The sequence below is a fragment of the Mobula hypostoma genome, chromosome 22, assembly GCF_963921235.1.
Source record: "Mobula hypostoma chromosome 22, sMobHyp1.1, whole genome shotgun sequence".
NCBI classification, from domain to species: Eukaryota; Metazoa; Chordata; class Chondrichthyes; order Myliobatiformes; family Myliobatidae; genus Mobula; species Mobula hypostoma.
The window spans coordinates 20458549-20472290 of NC_086118.1; the positions used below are offsets into that span (position 1 = coordinate 20458549).

At 38.2% G+C, this 13742-nt stretch overlaps 1 protein-coding gene across 3 annotated transcripts in view; it reads left to right on the top strand.

Annotated features, from left to right (window-relative positions):
• Nucleotides 1–13742, top strand: part of foxk2b (forkhead box K2b) — a 115774-nt gene that overhangs the window by 50664 nt on the left and 51368 nt on the right. For 2 of the 3 annotated variants that reach the window (XR_010021275.1, XM_063074265.1), the window contains exons 2-5: nt 2836–3030; nt 3925–4078; nt 5490–5639; nt 6204–6397. Coding sequence is in view for 2 of the 3 variants with exons in the window: in XM_063074265.1 (XP_062930335.1) it covers nt 2836–3030; nt 3925–4078; nt 5490–5639; nt 6204–6397 (693 nt within the window). In the remaining variant the exon portion in view is untranslated. The remainder of the gene's footprint in view (nt 1–2835; nt 3031–3924; nt 4079–5489; nt 5640–6203; nt 6398–13742) is intronic. The other variant, XM_063074266.1, reaches the window with a different exon arrangement.

Genomic DNA, 13742 nt, shown 5'->3' on the forward strand with positions numbered 1-13742 from the left:
ATATTTTCTTAATGTGTTTTTAAGTGTGTGAACAGGAAATATATTTAGAGTCATATACCTTGGAATACACCATGAAAAAATGGCCTTTCAGCCCAAAATGCCCCAAAATCTAAGGCTGCATTTGCCTGCATTTGGCCCATATTTTTCTGCAGCTTTCCTATCCATGCACCTGTCCAAGTGTCTTGTAAACATTATTATTGTTTCTGTTTCAACCACTTCCTCTGACAGTTCATTCTATATACATACCTCTCTGAAGAAGTTGCCCTTTGGATCACTTTTAAATCTTAGCTCTCTCACCTTAATCCTATGCCCTCTTTTTTTGTGTTCCCTTTCTTCAGTCTCTTACTCAAAGATATAAAGTCGTCGCCTGCACAATCTCTCATAAAGACGTTTCAGAATTTTTCTCAAAACATTTTTAGGGAAAAAGCAAGCATTACTGTGGTGGGATGGCTGAATTCTATGATACATTGTTATCAACAGATGGAGGTTGTTTCAGGAGTGAATTATCTCAATATGACTGCAAACATACAGAGTTGATGTTTTGTAAAGATGTCACACAACCAAGAAAAACAGTACCAGCTGATCTGCATAAGGGACATACTAGCTTGTAGCAAATGGGTGTGATTACTTGAAGTTGTTTTTGCAGTAGTCCCAGTGTTGTGCACACTTCTGCTAGGGAGTTAATGAGACTGTTTATCCCTGGTATCATCTATAAATAGCCATTTGCTCTTTGAAAATCAGTTGCTGTTAGTGTTTACAGTGCTACAAATCTGAAGTTCATCAGATTACTGACTCATAATCTGACCATTAGTATTTCATATGGAAATTCAGTAACTGTTTAAAATTATCTGCAGAACAGAAATCATTAGTGAGTTTACATTATATTTAAATATTAAAAGTACCTTTAGTCCAGTTTTTTAAAAATGAATTGTCTTCTGTTTTGCTGAACCTTTTTTATAGTTCCAAATATACAGTGACCTCTAAGAAAACACACAAAATGCTGGAGGAACTCAACAGGCTAGGCAGCATCTACCGGGGTGGGGGGGCGGGGGAGTACTGTTAATATTTCAGGCCAAAACCCTTTGGCAATACTGACCTCTAATTTGAGATCAATGTCAAAATAATGCATTTGTCTCTTCATAACTGATCTTTGCAGGTTATAGTATAGATAACAAGTATTCTCATAACTAACTCCTTGGGTTATTCAAGCCCAAGACTTTTGCATATGCTCTCAAGACTGGAAGTTGAGTACTTTTCTGAAACATTTGACAGATCAAATCTGCCAATTCATTCCACTGCTTCTAGAGTCAGAAGAGCAGAGGCAGCCAGTCAAGTCAGTACCAGTTCAATGCAAAATTAGTCCTCTTCATTCCAATCCTCTATCCATTTTCCCTTTAATAGCTCTGCATATTTCTTCAGATACTTCCCTGGATTCCTTTTGAACACCAAAAGTGTATCTGCCTCCACTACTACTATTGGAGCGCATTCTAGATATATTTATGCTTCTTTAAAAAAAATTATGTTTTTTGCCAGACACCTTTGTTCTCCCATTTCTTAATCCTTCCACCAATGGAAACAGTTATTCCTTCACTATACGGTTTGCAATTTTTAATAACATTTCAATTCCGCTCAACTTTGTGTTCCATTGAGAACAATTCCCCTTCTCCAATCTGTTCACATAACTAAAACCATTTTCTCAATCTATGCTACCATTTTCAATTTGCATTTACCCTACAACTCTGTTCTTGTGCCCTTTGTAGAATTGTGCATTTTAATTTACATTGGCTGTTTATTTTCCTACTGTATTTTCTGGCTAAGAAAGATCTCCAACCACCATCTTCAATGTCACCAAGAGGACATGCCACAATCATGGTGAGGAAACGCTGGAGATGGATTTGGGCAAGAGAGGCCAATTCCATCATCAAGACAGCACTTCACTGGACCAAAGCAAACTTGACGCCATACCGTAGAGGCAGAAAATGAGGACCCTGAACCACACCTGGGGCGCAATAGAGAAGATGGCGGAGGACAGAGATGGAGGACCTTCACTGCTGCCCTGAATGCTAGCAGTGTACCGGCAGTAACTATGTTCCAATAGTGAGGTTCACATTTGCTGGATTTCCCCAGCATCTCACTGGGAAACTGCCTGTTGGATATCTGTGTTCTGAGACCCTGTTAATTTTGATGGGGATTGTAGAGCAGAGAGTTAAAAGTTTACTTATTTTGCTTTAAAAGGTTTTAATTGTCTTCTCAACTACTTTAAGTTTTCAGGTATTTTTATTTTAGTTTTAATTTCATATCTTTGGATGTCAGGGAGACTGGAAAAATCTATTAACATGAATGCATCTATACATGCTTCTCTGCGTTGAGTGTCAGAGATGATTGGGGCATTGGACCTCTGGGCTATCTGTTGGAGGCGAGCGAGTCAGGCTCTCTTCTTCAAATCTTGATAAGTTTGGGCTTGGGCACCAACCAAGCTATTTCTGGGTGGCATCAGGCCAGTGCAGTCTAGGTCATGAATGTTAAATGTGCTTGAACACACCTATTGTATATAAACAATACAGAAATTATCAAATGGCCTTAATGTTAAATTCCAATATTAATGTGGAGAGACAGTAGATGCTGGGATCCGAAGCAAAAAAAAGTCTCTTAGAGCAACTAAGGGAGTCAGGCAACATCTTTTGGAGGGGACAGTTGACATTTTGGGTTGAGACCCTGCATTATCAGTTTAATTTATTTGCCCTAAAGTTAGTGCTAATTAGCATTTGTATTCTGCTAAAAGAATCTTATAACAAAGAAATTATACCTATTGAATAGTCACCTTTTATTTTCCAGATGTACCTTCAGGTTCCCCAGCACAAATATCAAGATCTCATTTACGGCACTATGCAGTGTCAAAAAAGAAAAACAGGAGGCTCCAGAATCCCCAGTGAGGCCAGTGCAACCACAAATCTCACCTTTGAAGATAAACATTCCAGACAACATAGCTGATCTGATCAGTCCCTTACCTTCTCCCACTGGAACAATCAGGTAAGCTGCTAGATAACACTGTTATTGCATTACATAATCTGGTTTATTACATTGTCAGTTTGACTTCCATTAACAAAGAGCTAAGATCTTCATTCTTAAGATGAATTTTCAAGTATTATGAAAGGAGAAATGTATTAGGAATACTTGAGAGGGAATTGAATAAAATATGGGTAATCAACAGTATAATGCTTAGCATGTGAGTATGGAGTGATATTATGTTTAGCATGGCCAGTTTGGGTTTTTCATACCAGTTTCCTAGGCAATGGAGTTCTCTAATGTATTTTGAAGTCTGAATGTTACTAGTTTCTCTCTCAGCCTCTCATTGAATCATCAACTGACCATGAATATATCTGCTGATCAGCTTCTGTAGATTTCCTTGTTTTTGTATAATCTATTTCCTAGTAACCTACCACTATAATTCAGAACTATCCTTTTAACAATATTTTCAGTTCTGTTCATCTTTCTTACTTTAACTCTTGTGTTCCTTTAAATCTAACACAACTTGCAGATTTTGCCTATTTGCATTATTCTGTGAACCCACTGCCTTATCCACTAGTTGATGCTTGTATTCTTAGACTAGTCACCACCTTTTGCATCAGTCTGTTCTCTAACATGCAAGCTTCATTGCATTTCATCTTCCTCCTCATTATTTTCATCTATTTCAGATCCCTCTAATGGGTCATCCTCAGTACATCCACATATTACTTTTCTGTTAATGATCTGGAGTTGGTAGGAACCCAATTTAACATTGAGAACAGTTTCAATATAAGTTTTCCTTGTACTGAAACTGTTCTGTGTAGTTAGCTAATCCTTTTCTTTCAATCTTTTCATCTGTTTTGTTGCATTGCTGCTCCATTGTTTGCACCAACTTAAAATTATTTGATTTTTATCTAGTGCTGCAAACTCCTGTCCTTCCAGCCCAAGAGGTGCAGGTTCCTCTGGCTACCGAATAAGTCGTGGACTTCATTCTGACCTGCAGCTAATGTCTGACCATGTACAAAATAATTCAGAGAATGACAAGGAAACATCAGATGGAGACAGCCCAAAGGTAAGTTTAAAATCTTGCCCAGATGATGAGAACTTCATCAGTACTGCATCCAGTTGTCAGGTCAAATTCCTGTAGAGGGTCTTGAACCTAGTTGACTTCAGATGGAAATTTTGTCAGCTGAGCCATCACCAACAGATATTGACTTATAATTGTAATAACACATGCAGCATAAACACAAAAAAATTATCTTCTCTGAAATGAACCTGGATTTCAAATTACTGTCTTACAAAGAGGAAACTTTGACATGTTGACTTTCTGAACGGGACGTTCTGAAACCCCAGTGTAGTATTTATGATTTTGTATGTACAATTCAGGAATATTTGGCCACTACAGGCTTTTACAAATAATGATGAAACAAATCATCAATTTTTTAAATGTAGTTGGTGATTAAATTGCCTGCACACGGGTAATGTTGAAGACCTCTTACTTTTGACTAAATTTTGTATGTTTTTATTAACAACTTTGTTTTACCAGAACAAACCAAAATTAATCACTTGCTTCATGCAAATATTACTCCACTTTGCCTTCAGATATGCTATTGTTGATAATAAGAAATAATCAGCAGGAGAGTAGCACATTTGTTGGTGTTTTTTTTCCCCCCACTGAGCATCAGGGATCCGTATTTGATTCTAGCTTCTTTTGTTGTTTTGTGGAGTTAGCATACTTCCCTTCCAGCCACATAGGTTTTGGCAGGTTCTGCCAATTCCCAGAGATTTTCCAGTAGGTTAATTTTCTACTCAATTTACCCCTTGGAGTGATTGCCAGAAAGCTCAAAGGGTAGCTGATAGGCATGTGAGGAAGTAATTGTTGGGCAACAGGCAAAGTAAGGAGGGGAAATCAATGCAAGATTCTTCTGCTTAGATCCAATGCAACAAATGACCTCCCTTGTCATAATTAGATAAGTGTATATTAAATGACTTTTTAATTTAAGATTTAGATTAGATCAAATTGACTGGAGACCTCTTACACAATTTGAAAATGGTTAATTTTATTTTCTGAAAGGGCAAATGTATTTTAATCCACTTCGTAAATTTATTTATTTAGAGCATTACTCGGTCATATAAAGCAGATTAGCTTTAAGATCAAGCTCTATCACTCCTGGCTGAGCAATATGCCATGAAAATTGTTCAGCACCAGAATAATCTGAATGCATTTCTCATTCCCTGGGCAAAAAAGTGAAAACTGAATCAGTAGTTGTTTTGCTGCTTTTGTTAAATAATAAGTTGGTTAAAATCATGAATATGGAGCTTGCAGGAACTTTGCAGTATAATAGAATGTGTTCATTCAAATAGAACTGATTGAGTGGAGTGCAATGTTTGAAGGTACCAGTTTTGAACCAAAATTCAGTGGAAGAAAATTGTTCTTGATAACTTTAAGTTCTTATTCTAGAAGTAACGATGTTTTTTGATAGCAGGATGATGCAAAACCACCTTACTCCTATGCACAATTAATAGTTCAAGCCATTACAACAGCACCAGATAAGCAACTTACATTAAGTGGAATCTACACACATATCACAAAGAATTATCCATATTACAGGACAGCGGACAAAGGTTGGCAGGTAAATATCACAATTTTACTGTAACAAAAAATAATTTCATGGATTTGTTAAGGGAAGCTCCTATCTGGTTAATGTAATTGAATGTTTAAGGTGGTAATGAAGGCTGCCAATGAAGGTAGTTTTACTGATATAGTCTGCGTAGATTTTACTGTGGATTTGATATGGCAGATTGATGGGGAAAGGAAGCAAAAGCTTATAGAATCTAAGGGAAAGGGATGTTGGATCAACTAGTCATCATGTTTTAAAGAAAGTAATTGGCTATGCAGTTACTGAGCCACAGCCTAATACAGGAAGATGGGATTCGGCTTTGTGGCTTTTTCAACTAGCATGGGCATGATTAGCCATATGGAATCCTTCTGCCATAAATGATTTATGATTCTCCAAACGTTTGGTGAAAGTGAAAAAGGAACTAGTGCTTTTCTGGAGTTTATGACGAATAAGTCCGAGTAGAGTTTATTCATTTTGGTGAAAGATATCCCTTAGTATATTAGAGCCTTAATGCAGTTCAGTAGAATCTAATGTATTTTAATTGCAGAACCTCAATCTTTCTCTCATTTCCTGCAGAATTCCATCCGACATAATCTTTCCCTAAACCGCTACTTCATTAAGGTACCACGTTCCCAGGAGGAGCCTGGAAAAGGCTCATTCTGGAGGATAGACCCTGCTTCTGAAAGCAAACTAACAGAGCAGGCTTTCAGGAAAAGAAGACCAAGGGGTGTGCCCTGCTTCAGAACTCCCTTGGGACCCCTTTCTTCCAGGTGTGTAAATGGCATGGAATTAGTTACGTAATTTTTGGCCTAGTTATTTATGCCAGTAGCATTTTTCTGGATTTGATGTATTCCATTAAAGATATAATTATAAAACATTTGTTTTAATAAAAATAAATCCAAGTAGCCATTACAAATTTGGACTTTTACCCTCTAGGCTAGTGTTAATTGTATTTGTTCCAATTTTGCGTAGTGGGTTAAATGCTGATGCTTAGAAAACATTTTTAAAAATATTACCAATAAATACTACAAGAGATTATAATTTGACATGATTGAGGCTACTGACATCTGAAAAGATTGAGCCTGGATGAATTGTACACGGCTAATAAGTATTTAGACAAATATGACAGGAGGACTGATGTTTGAAAATAGTTTCTAAAATTTTATTATGAGACTGTTGAAAAAGGTCACGCGTTCAAATGCTGCTTAAGTATAGGAATTGAGTTTTCATTAGAGTTCTGTACAATAATTATTCATGCTCAGTCATATTTTGTCACAGTGTAGTGAAAATGAAAAACTTTTCTTTCATTGATGAAATGATAACAATGAAGCATCTGTAAATGAACTGATGAAGCCAATGTAGTTAAATTAATTGTTGGAAATTTTGCCAAGTCAATATTCAGTGTTAGTTATATAACTCATCTTTCTAAATATAAGTCCCATTAAATGTACATTAGTGTGCCACCTGCTGGAATGCTAAGGAAATGTAAAATACATGTACAGTGATGCTAGAAAGTTTATGAACCCTGTAGAATTTTCTCTATTTCTGCATCAGTATGACCAAAATGTGATCAAATCTTTACAGAAGTCCTAAAAGTAGATTGAGAACCCAATTGATTAAATCACACAAACATTGTACTTCATTTATTGAGAAAAATCCAATATTACATGTATTTTTTGAAGAAGTATGTGAACTTCTGGGGATATGCCTTCCCAAAAGCTAGGTGTTGTGTGCATGTTTTTTTTTGGGAGGGTACATTGCTAGAATAGTTGAAACAGTGTTACTAACAGTATTTAAGAGGTGTATTGATCATGAACCAAGTGCTGGAAAGTGGATCTAATACAAATGAGTGTTTATTAGTGGATATGGATTTGGTAGGCTGCTTGACCTGTTTCTTTGATATGCAACTCTGATTCTTAATGAACAGTGGGATTAAATATCAGTTTTAGTTTGGGTGGCAATAACAAGTTGGTGCCAGTATAGGCCCCCAACTATTTAGTTTGTATTTGCGTTTTGAATTGAGGAAAGCATACCTATTTGGTGATACAAAGTTTCAGGGAGAATTTAACAGATGGGAAGACTTGGCCAATGAAATAGCATGTCGAAAACTGAGGTTATCAACTTCGATAGTTTAAAAAAAAAGGTCTTTAAATGGTGAGATATTGAAAGGCTTTCTTGTCTGGAAAGACCTAGGTGTCTTTGTAATGAATCACTGAAATGTTAATATGACAGTAGAGCTACAAACTAGTAAGATAGCTGGTGTGTAGGCCTTTAGTGCAAGAAGATTTGAGTTTGAATTGAGTCATTTGCTCCAATTATGTAAAACCATGGTGACTGCACATTAGGTGCAACTCTGGTCTCTCTGCCAAAGGAAGCATATACATGTAATAGAGGGAGTGCATCAGTTTAATTCCTGAGATTGGCAGGTTTCTGGATTAAGACATTAAAAGGGGGCTATAATCTTGCATTTGGAAAATGAGAAGTAATCTTATTAAAATGTACAAAAGTCTCATGTGGCTTAACAATAGATGAAGTGAGGATGTTCTAAATACCCCAACCTGAGAAAACGTCATTTTCTCAAATTATCAACAAGGGTCATCCATTCACATTTTTGTTCTAGAAGGTAGGTAATCTTGGAATTCTCTACCTAAAAAGGCTTTGGAGGTTGTGGCAGAGTATATTAAAAACAAAAGTAGATTTCTGAGTAAGGAAATCAAAGGATATGAGGTTAATTTAGGAAAGTAATTTAGAGCTCTTGTAGAATGGTGGAGCAGGCACATGGTTCAGTACATGTTGTGTGTGAGGTTCAATGCCCTATATTGCTTTTATTTCACATGTTCTGGGGCGGTATGTTGATATTTCAGAAAAATCAGCTAAAATAGCTACCTGGGTTTGAAATATATAGCATCCATAAGTACAAGGTTGCTCAACACATTCCTCATTTTGCTGAGGAATCAGAATCAGGTTTATTATCACCGGCATGTGACGTGAAATTTGTTAACTTAGTAGCAGCAGTTCAATGCAATACATAATCTAGCAGAGAGAATAAAATAAAAATAATAAATAAATCAATTACATATATTGAATAGATTTTTTTAAAACATGCAAAAACAGAAATTCTGTATTTTTTTTAAAAGTGAGGTGTCCAAAGATTCGATGTCCATTTAGGAATCAGATAGCAGAGGGGAAGAAGCTGTTCCTGAATCGCTGAGTGTGTCCCTTTAGGCTTCTGTGCCTCCTACCTGATGGTAACAGTGAGAAAAGGGCATGCCCTGGGTGCTGGAGGTCCTTAATAATGGATGCTGCCTTTCTGAGACACCGCTCCCTAAAGATGTCCTGGGTACTTTGTGGGCTAGTACCAAAGATGGAGCTGACTAGACTTACAACCTTCTGCAGCTTCTTTCGGTGCTGTGCAGTAGCCCCTCCATAAATACTCTCCACGGTAAAACTATAGAAGTTTTTGAGTGTATTTGTTGACATGCCAAATCTCTTCAAACGCCAAATAAAGTATAGCCGCTGTCTTGCCTTCTTTGTAACTACAGCAATATGTTGGGACCAGGTTAGATCCTCAGAGATCTTGACACCCAGGAACTTGAAGCTGCTCACTCTCTCCACTTCTGATCCCTCGATGAGGATTGGTATGTGTTCCTTCGTCTTGCCCTTCCTGAAGTCCACAATTAGCTCTTCCGTATTACTGATGTTGAGTGCCAGGTTGTTGCTGCGGCACCACTCCACTAGTTGGCATATCTCACTCCTGTACGCCCTCTCGTCACCACCTGAGGTTCTACCAACAATGGTTGTATCATCAGCAAATTTATAGATGGTATTTGAGCTAAGCCTAGCCACAGTCATGTGTATACAGTGAGTAGAGCAGTGGGCTAAGCACACACCCCTGAGGTGCGCCAGTGTTGATCGTCAGCTAGGAGGATATGTTATTAAATGCTGAGCTATAGTCAATGAACAGCATTCTGGCATAGGTGTTTGTGTTGTCCAGGTGGTCTAAAGCCGTGTGGAGAGCCATTGAGATTGCGTCTGCCATTGACCTGTTGTGGCAATAGGCAAATTGCAATACGTTCAGGTCCTTGCTGAGGCTGGAGTTTAGTTTAGTCATGACCAACCTTTCAAAGCATTTCATCACTGTCGATGTGAATGCTCCAGGTGATGGTCATTAAGGCAGCCCACATTATTCTTCTTAGGCACTGGTATAATTGTTGCCTTTCTGAAGCAAGTGGGAACTTCCACCCATAACAGTGAGAGGTTGAAAATGGCCTTGAATACTCCTGTGAGTTGGTTGGCACAGGTTTTCAGAGCCTTACCAGGTACTCCATCAGGACCTTCCACCTTGCAAGAGTTCACTCTCTTTAAGGACAGCCTAATGTCGGCCTCTGAGTCAGAGATCACAGGATCATCAGCTGCAGCAGGTATTTCACAGTTGTAGTTGTGTTCTCCCTTTCAAATCCTGTTGCGAAATCATAGGCTTCATTAACATTTTTCTAGTCCTTATTGACCAAAAGCTGATGCAAGTATTAGCAGCTGTCTTAACAAGAGCAGATAGACTTTGTTCATTTGTTTTGTTTCTTAGCTAGCATAGGTGTCCTTTCTAAGTTCAGTATTATTGATGCAGTAGATACAGTGGCATGCAAGAGTTTAGGCACCCCGGTCAAAGTTTCTGTTACTGTGAAAAGCTAAGTGAGTAGAAGATGAACTGATCTCCAAAAGTCATAAAATGTGCAAAAGAATGTGTCATCTTTAACTTTAAGCAAGATTAGTGTTTTTTTTTGTTTTGTACAATTTTGGAGTGGGGGGGGTAAAGGAAAGCAGCACGATGCAAAAGTTTGGGCACCCCAAGAGTTTTGAGCTGTCAGATAACTTTTACCAAGGTCTCAGACCTTAATTAGCTTGTTAGGGCTATGGCTTGTTCACAGTCATCGTTAGGAAAGGCCAGGTGATGCAAATTTCAAAGCTTTATAAATACCCTGACTCCTCAAACCTTGTCCCAACAATCAGCAGCCATGAACTCCTCTAAGCAGCTGCCTAGCACTCTGACAATTAAAATAAATGATGCCCACAAAGCAGGAGAAAGCTATAAGAAGATAACAAAGTGTTTTCAGGTAGCCGTTTCCTGAATGTAATGTAATTAAGAAATGGCAGTTAACAGGAACGGTGGAGGTCAAGTTGAGGTCTGGATTACCAAGAAAACTTTCCGAGAGAACTGCTTGTAGGATTGCTAGAAAGGCAAATCAGAACTACCGTTTGACTGCAAAAGACCTTCGGGAAGGTTTATCAGACTTTGGAGTGGTGGGGCACTGTTCTACTGTGCAGTGACACCTGCACAATTATGACCTTCATGGAAGAGTCATCAGAAGAAGACCTTTCTGCGTCCTCACCACAAAATTCAGCGTCAGAAGTTTGCAAAGGAACATCTAAACAAGTCTGATGGCATTTTGGAAACAAGTCCTGTGGACTGATGAAGTTAAAATAGAATTTTTTGGCCACAATGAACAAAGGTATATTTGGAGAAAAGGTGCAGAATTTCATGAAAAGAACACCTCTGCAACTGTTAAGCACGGGGGGTGGATCGATCATGCTTTGGGCTTGTGTTGCAGCCAGTGGCACGGGGAACATTTCACAGGTAGAGGGAAGAATGAATTCAATTAATTCTGAAAGCAAACATCACACCGTCTGTATAAAAGCTGCCGATGAAAAGAGGGTGGCTTCTACAACAGGATAATGATCCTGAACACACCTCAAAATCCACAATGGACTACCTCAAGAGGCGCAGGCTTCACAGTCTCCCGACCTAAACATAATCAAAAACCTGTGGATAGACCTCAAAAGAGCAGTACATGCAAGACGGCACAAGAATCTCACAGAACTAGAAGCCTCCTGCAAGGAAGAATAGGCAAAAATCCCTCAAACAAGAATTGAAAGACTCTTAGCTGGCTACAGAAAGTGTTTACAAGCTGTGATACTTGCCAAAGGGGATGTTACTGAGAACTGACCATGCAGAGTGCCCAAACCTTTACTTTGGGCCCTTTTCCTTTTTTGTTATTTTGAAAGTGTAAAAGATGGAAGTAAAGTAACCTTGCTTAAAATATTAAAGAAATGTGCCATCTTTAACCTTATGCCTTTTGGAAATCAGGTCATCTTTTACTCACTTAGCTATTCACAATAACAGAAATTTTGACCAGGGCTGCCCAAACTTTTGCATGCCCCTGTGATTGTTTCTGCAATGGCTTATTTCCTACCTCCATTTTGGCCATTCCTGCCATAGTGGCCAAATCAAGTTATAAGTGTAATAAGCCTTCCTCTATTAGCACTACCTGATATGCTGCACATTTCCTGAAGCTCTGCATTTCACAGATTTTATCTTCCTTTATTCATGTGCACTCTCCCATACTCCTTCCCGATTATACACCCCTCCCCCCAAGTTTCCCCTCACGATTTTTGTTTCATCACCATGGCAACAATGGTCTTGCACTATCATGGATCTTTCCATTATCATTTTCTGCCCTACCCTGACTCTGTTCATCTGAAAACTAACTTGTTTTATTTTTTGTTCTGCCACAGGGAATTAACCTGAAATATTAAATCCTTCTGCAGATATTGTTTGATCTGCTGTTTACTATATGATCTGTTATTTTAGATTAGTTATTTTACATTTTCTTTGGTTTTCAGTTTGTTTCCTTTTTGTTTACCATTGTTTTCAGGTTTATTTTCCAGTCATGAGCATTCGTGGATTATTTCAATAGAAATCTAGTTTTCATTTCTGAGGAAATGTATATGTGATGTATCTTGGGGTGGTGGTTGGGAGAGGGGAGCGGTGGGAACACATGAAGGAAATGTGTATCTGAAGCGAAACAAATAGATGAGGAAAATTTAAAGTGATGAGTCTATGAAGAGGTATTCCAGGTGAAAATCCATTTGGAATTTGTGCAAGCCTAACCTCAGGACATTAACTGAATAAACAATCTGTGCATGATTATAATGGTCTGGTGGATTTCTTTGGGTAAGATAGTAATGGATTATCACCTGTAGCCATATCGGGTCAGAATTGCATGGTTTTTACTATGCAGATTGCTGTTACACTGTGTTCTAGTCTTTGTTTCTTGAAGAGATGTAGATGTAGAAGCCACTGGTTGGTTCCCAGTGCAATCATTCTTGTCTGCAAGCAGCATTATTTTTTAAAGAAATAATGAAACATTCTAGACTATTGACACAGCATGGTAGTGTAAAGCTAGCACAACACTTTACAGTGCTAGCGATTGGGATTTAGTTCGCACTGCCGCCTGCTTTACCTGTGACTACATAAATTTCCTCTGGGTACTTTGGTTTCCTCCTCCATTCTAAAGACTTGTGGGTTAGTTCGGGTAGCATATACACAATGCTGGAGAAACTCAGCAGGTCAGGCAGCATCGATGGAAATCAATATCAGTCAATGTTCTAGGTTGAGAACCTTCTTCAGAATTGAAAAGGAAAGGGGAAGAAGCCAGAATAAGAAAGGAGGGAAAGAAGTAAGAGCCAGAAGGTGTGGGTGAAACCAGGTTGGATGAGTCTGTTAGTGAAGGGTGAGGCTATGTTGAAAAATGGCAACACTTGCTGACAGCTCCCAGCACATCCTTGGAATCTGTTGGTGGTTGATGTGTACAGCACATTTCATAATGTTTTGATAGACATGTGACAAATAATGTTAACCTTTAAACTGTTTTGGACTAGTTTTGAAGAATAATTGTGCAGTTATTCTGTTTTTGACAGCTTTTGAAAGAATGTGAAGTTACTATTTGAATTCCCCATGTCACTGTCCTTTTGCACCTTTCTTTTCTCTCCAACCTTCCTTAAGTGACAGCAGCCTTCACAGCTAAGTACTTATCATTACTCATATGCCCAAACTTCATTCCACACTTTGTGAGAACTACTAATTCAGTGCTATTCTGCAATACAAAGTAACATGCACTCATTTTTAAAAATTTGATACTCTATATAAATCAGAATATAATGATAAGTATACCAATCAGGTCATGGTGATCTCTTGATCATGTGGAAAGCATATTTTTTTTATTAAGGAGTTGTTAACCAAAATATAGATGTCCTTCACCTTCGAAATGCTTCACCAAT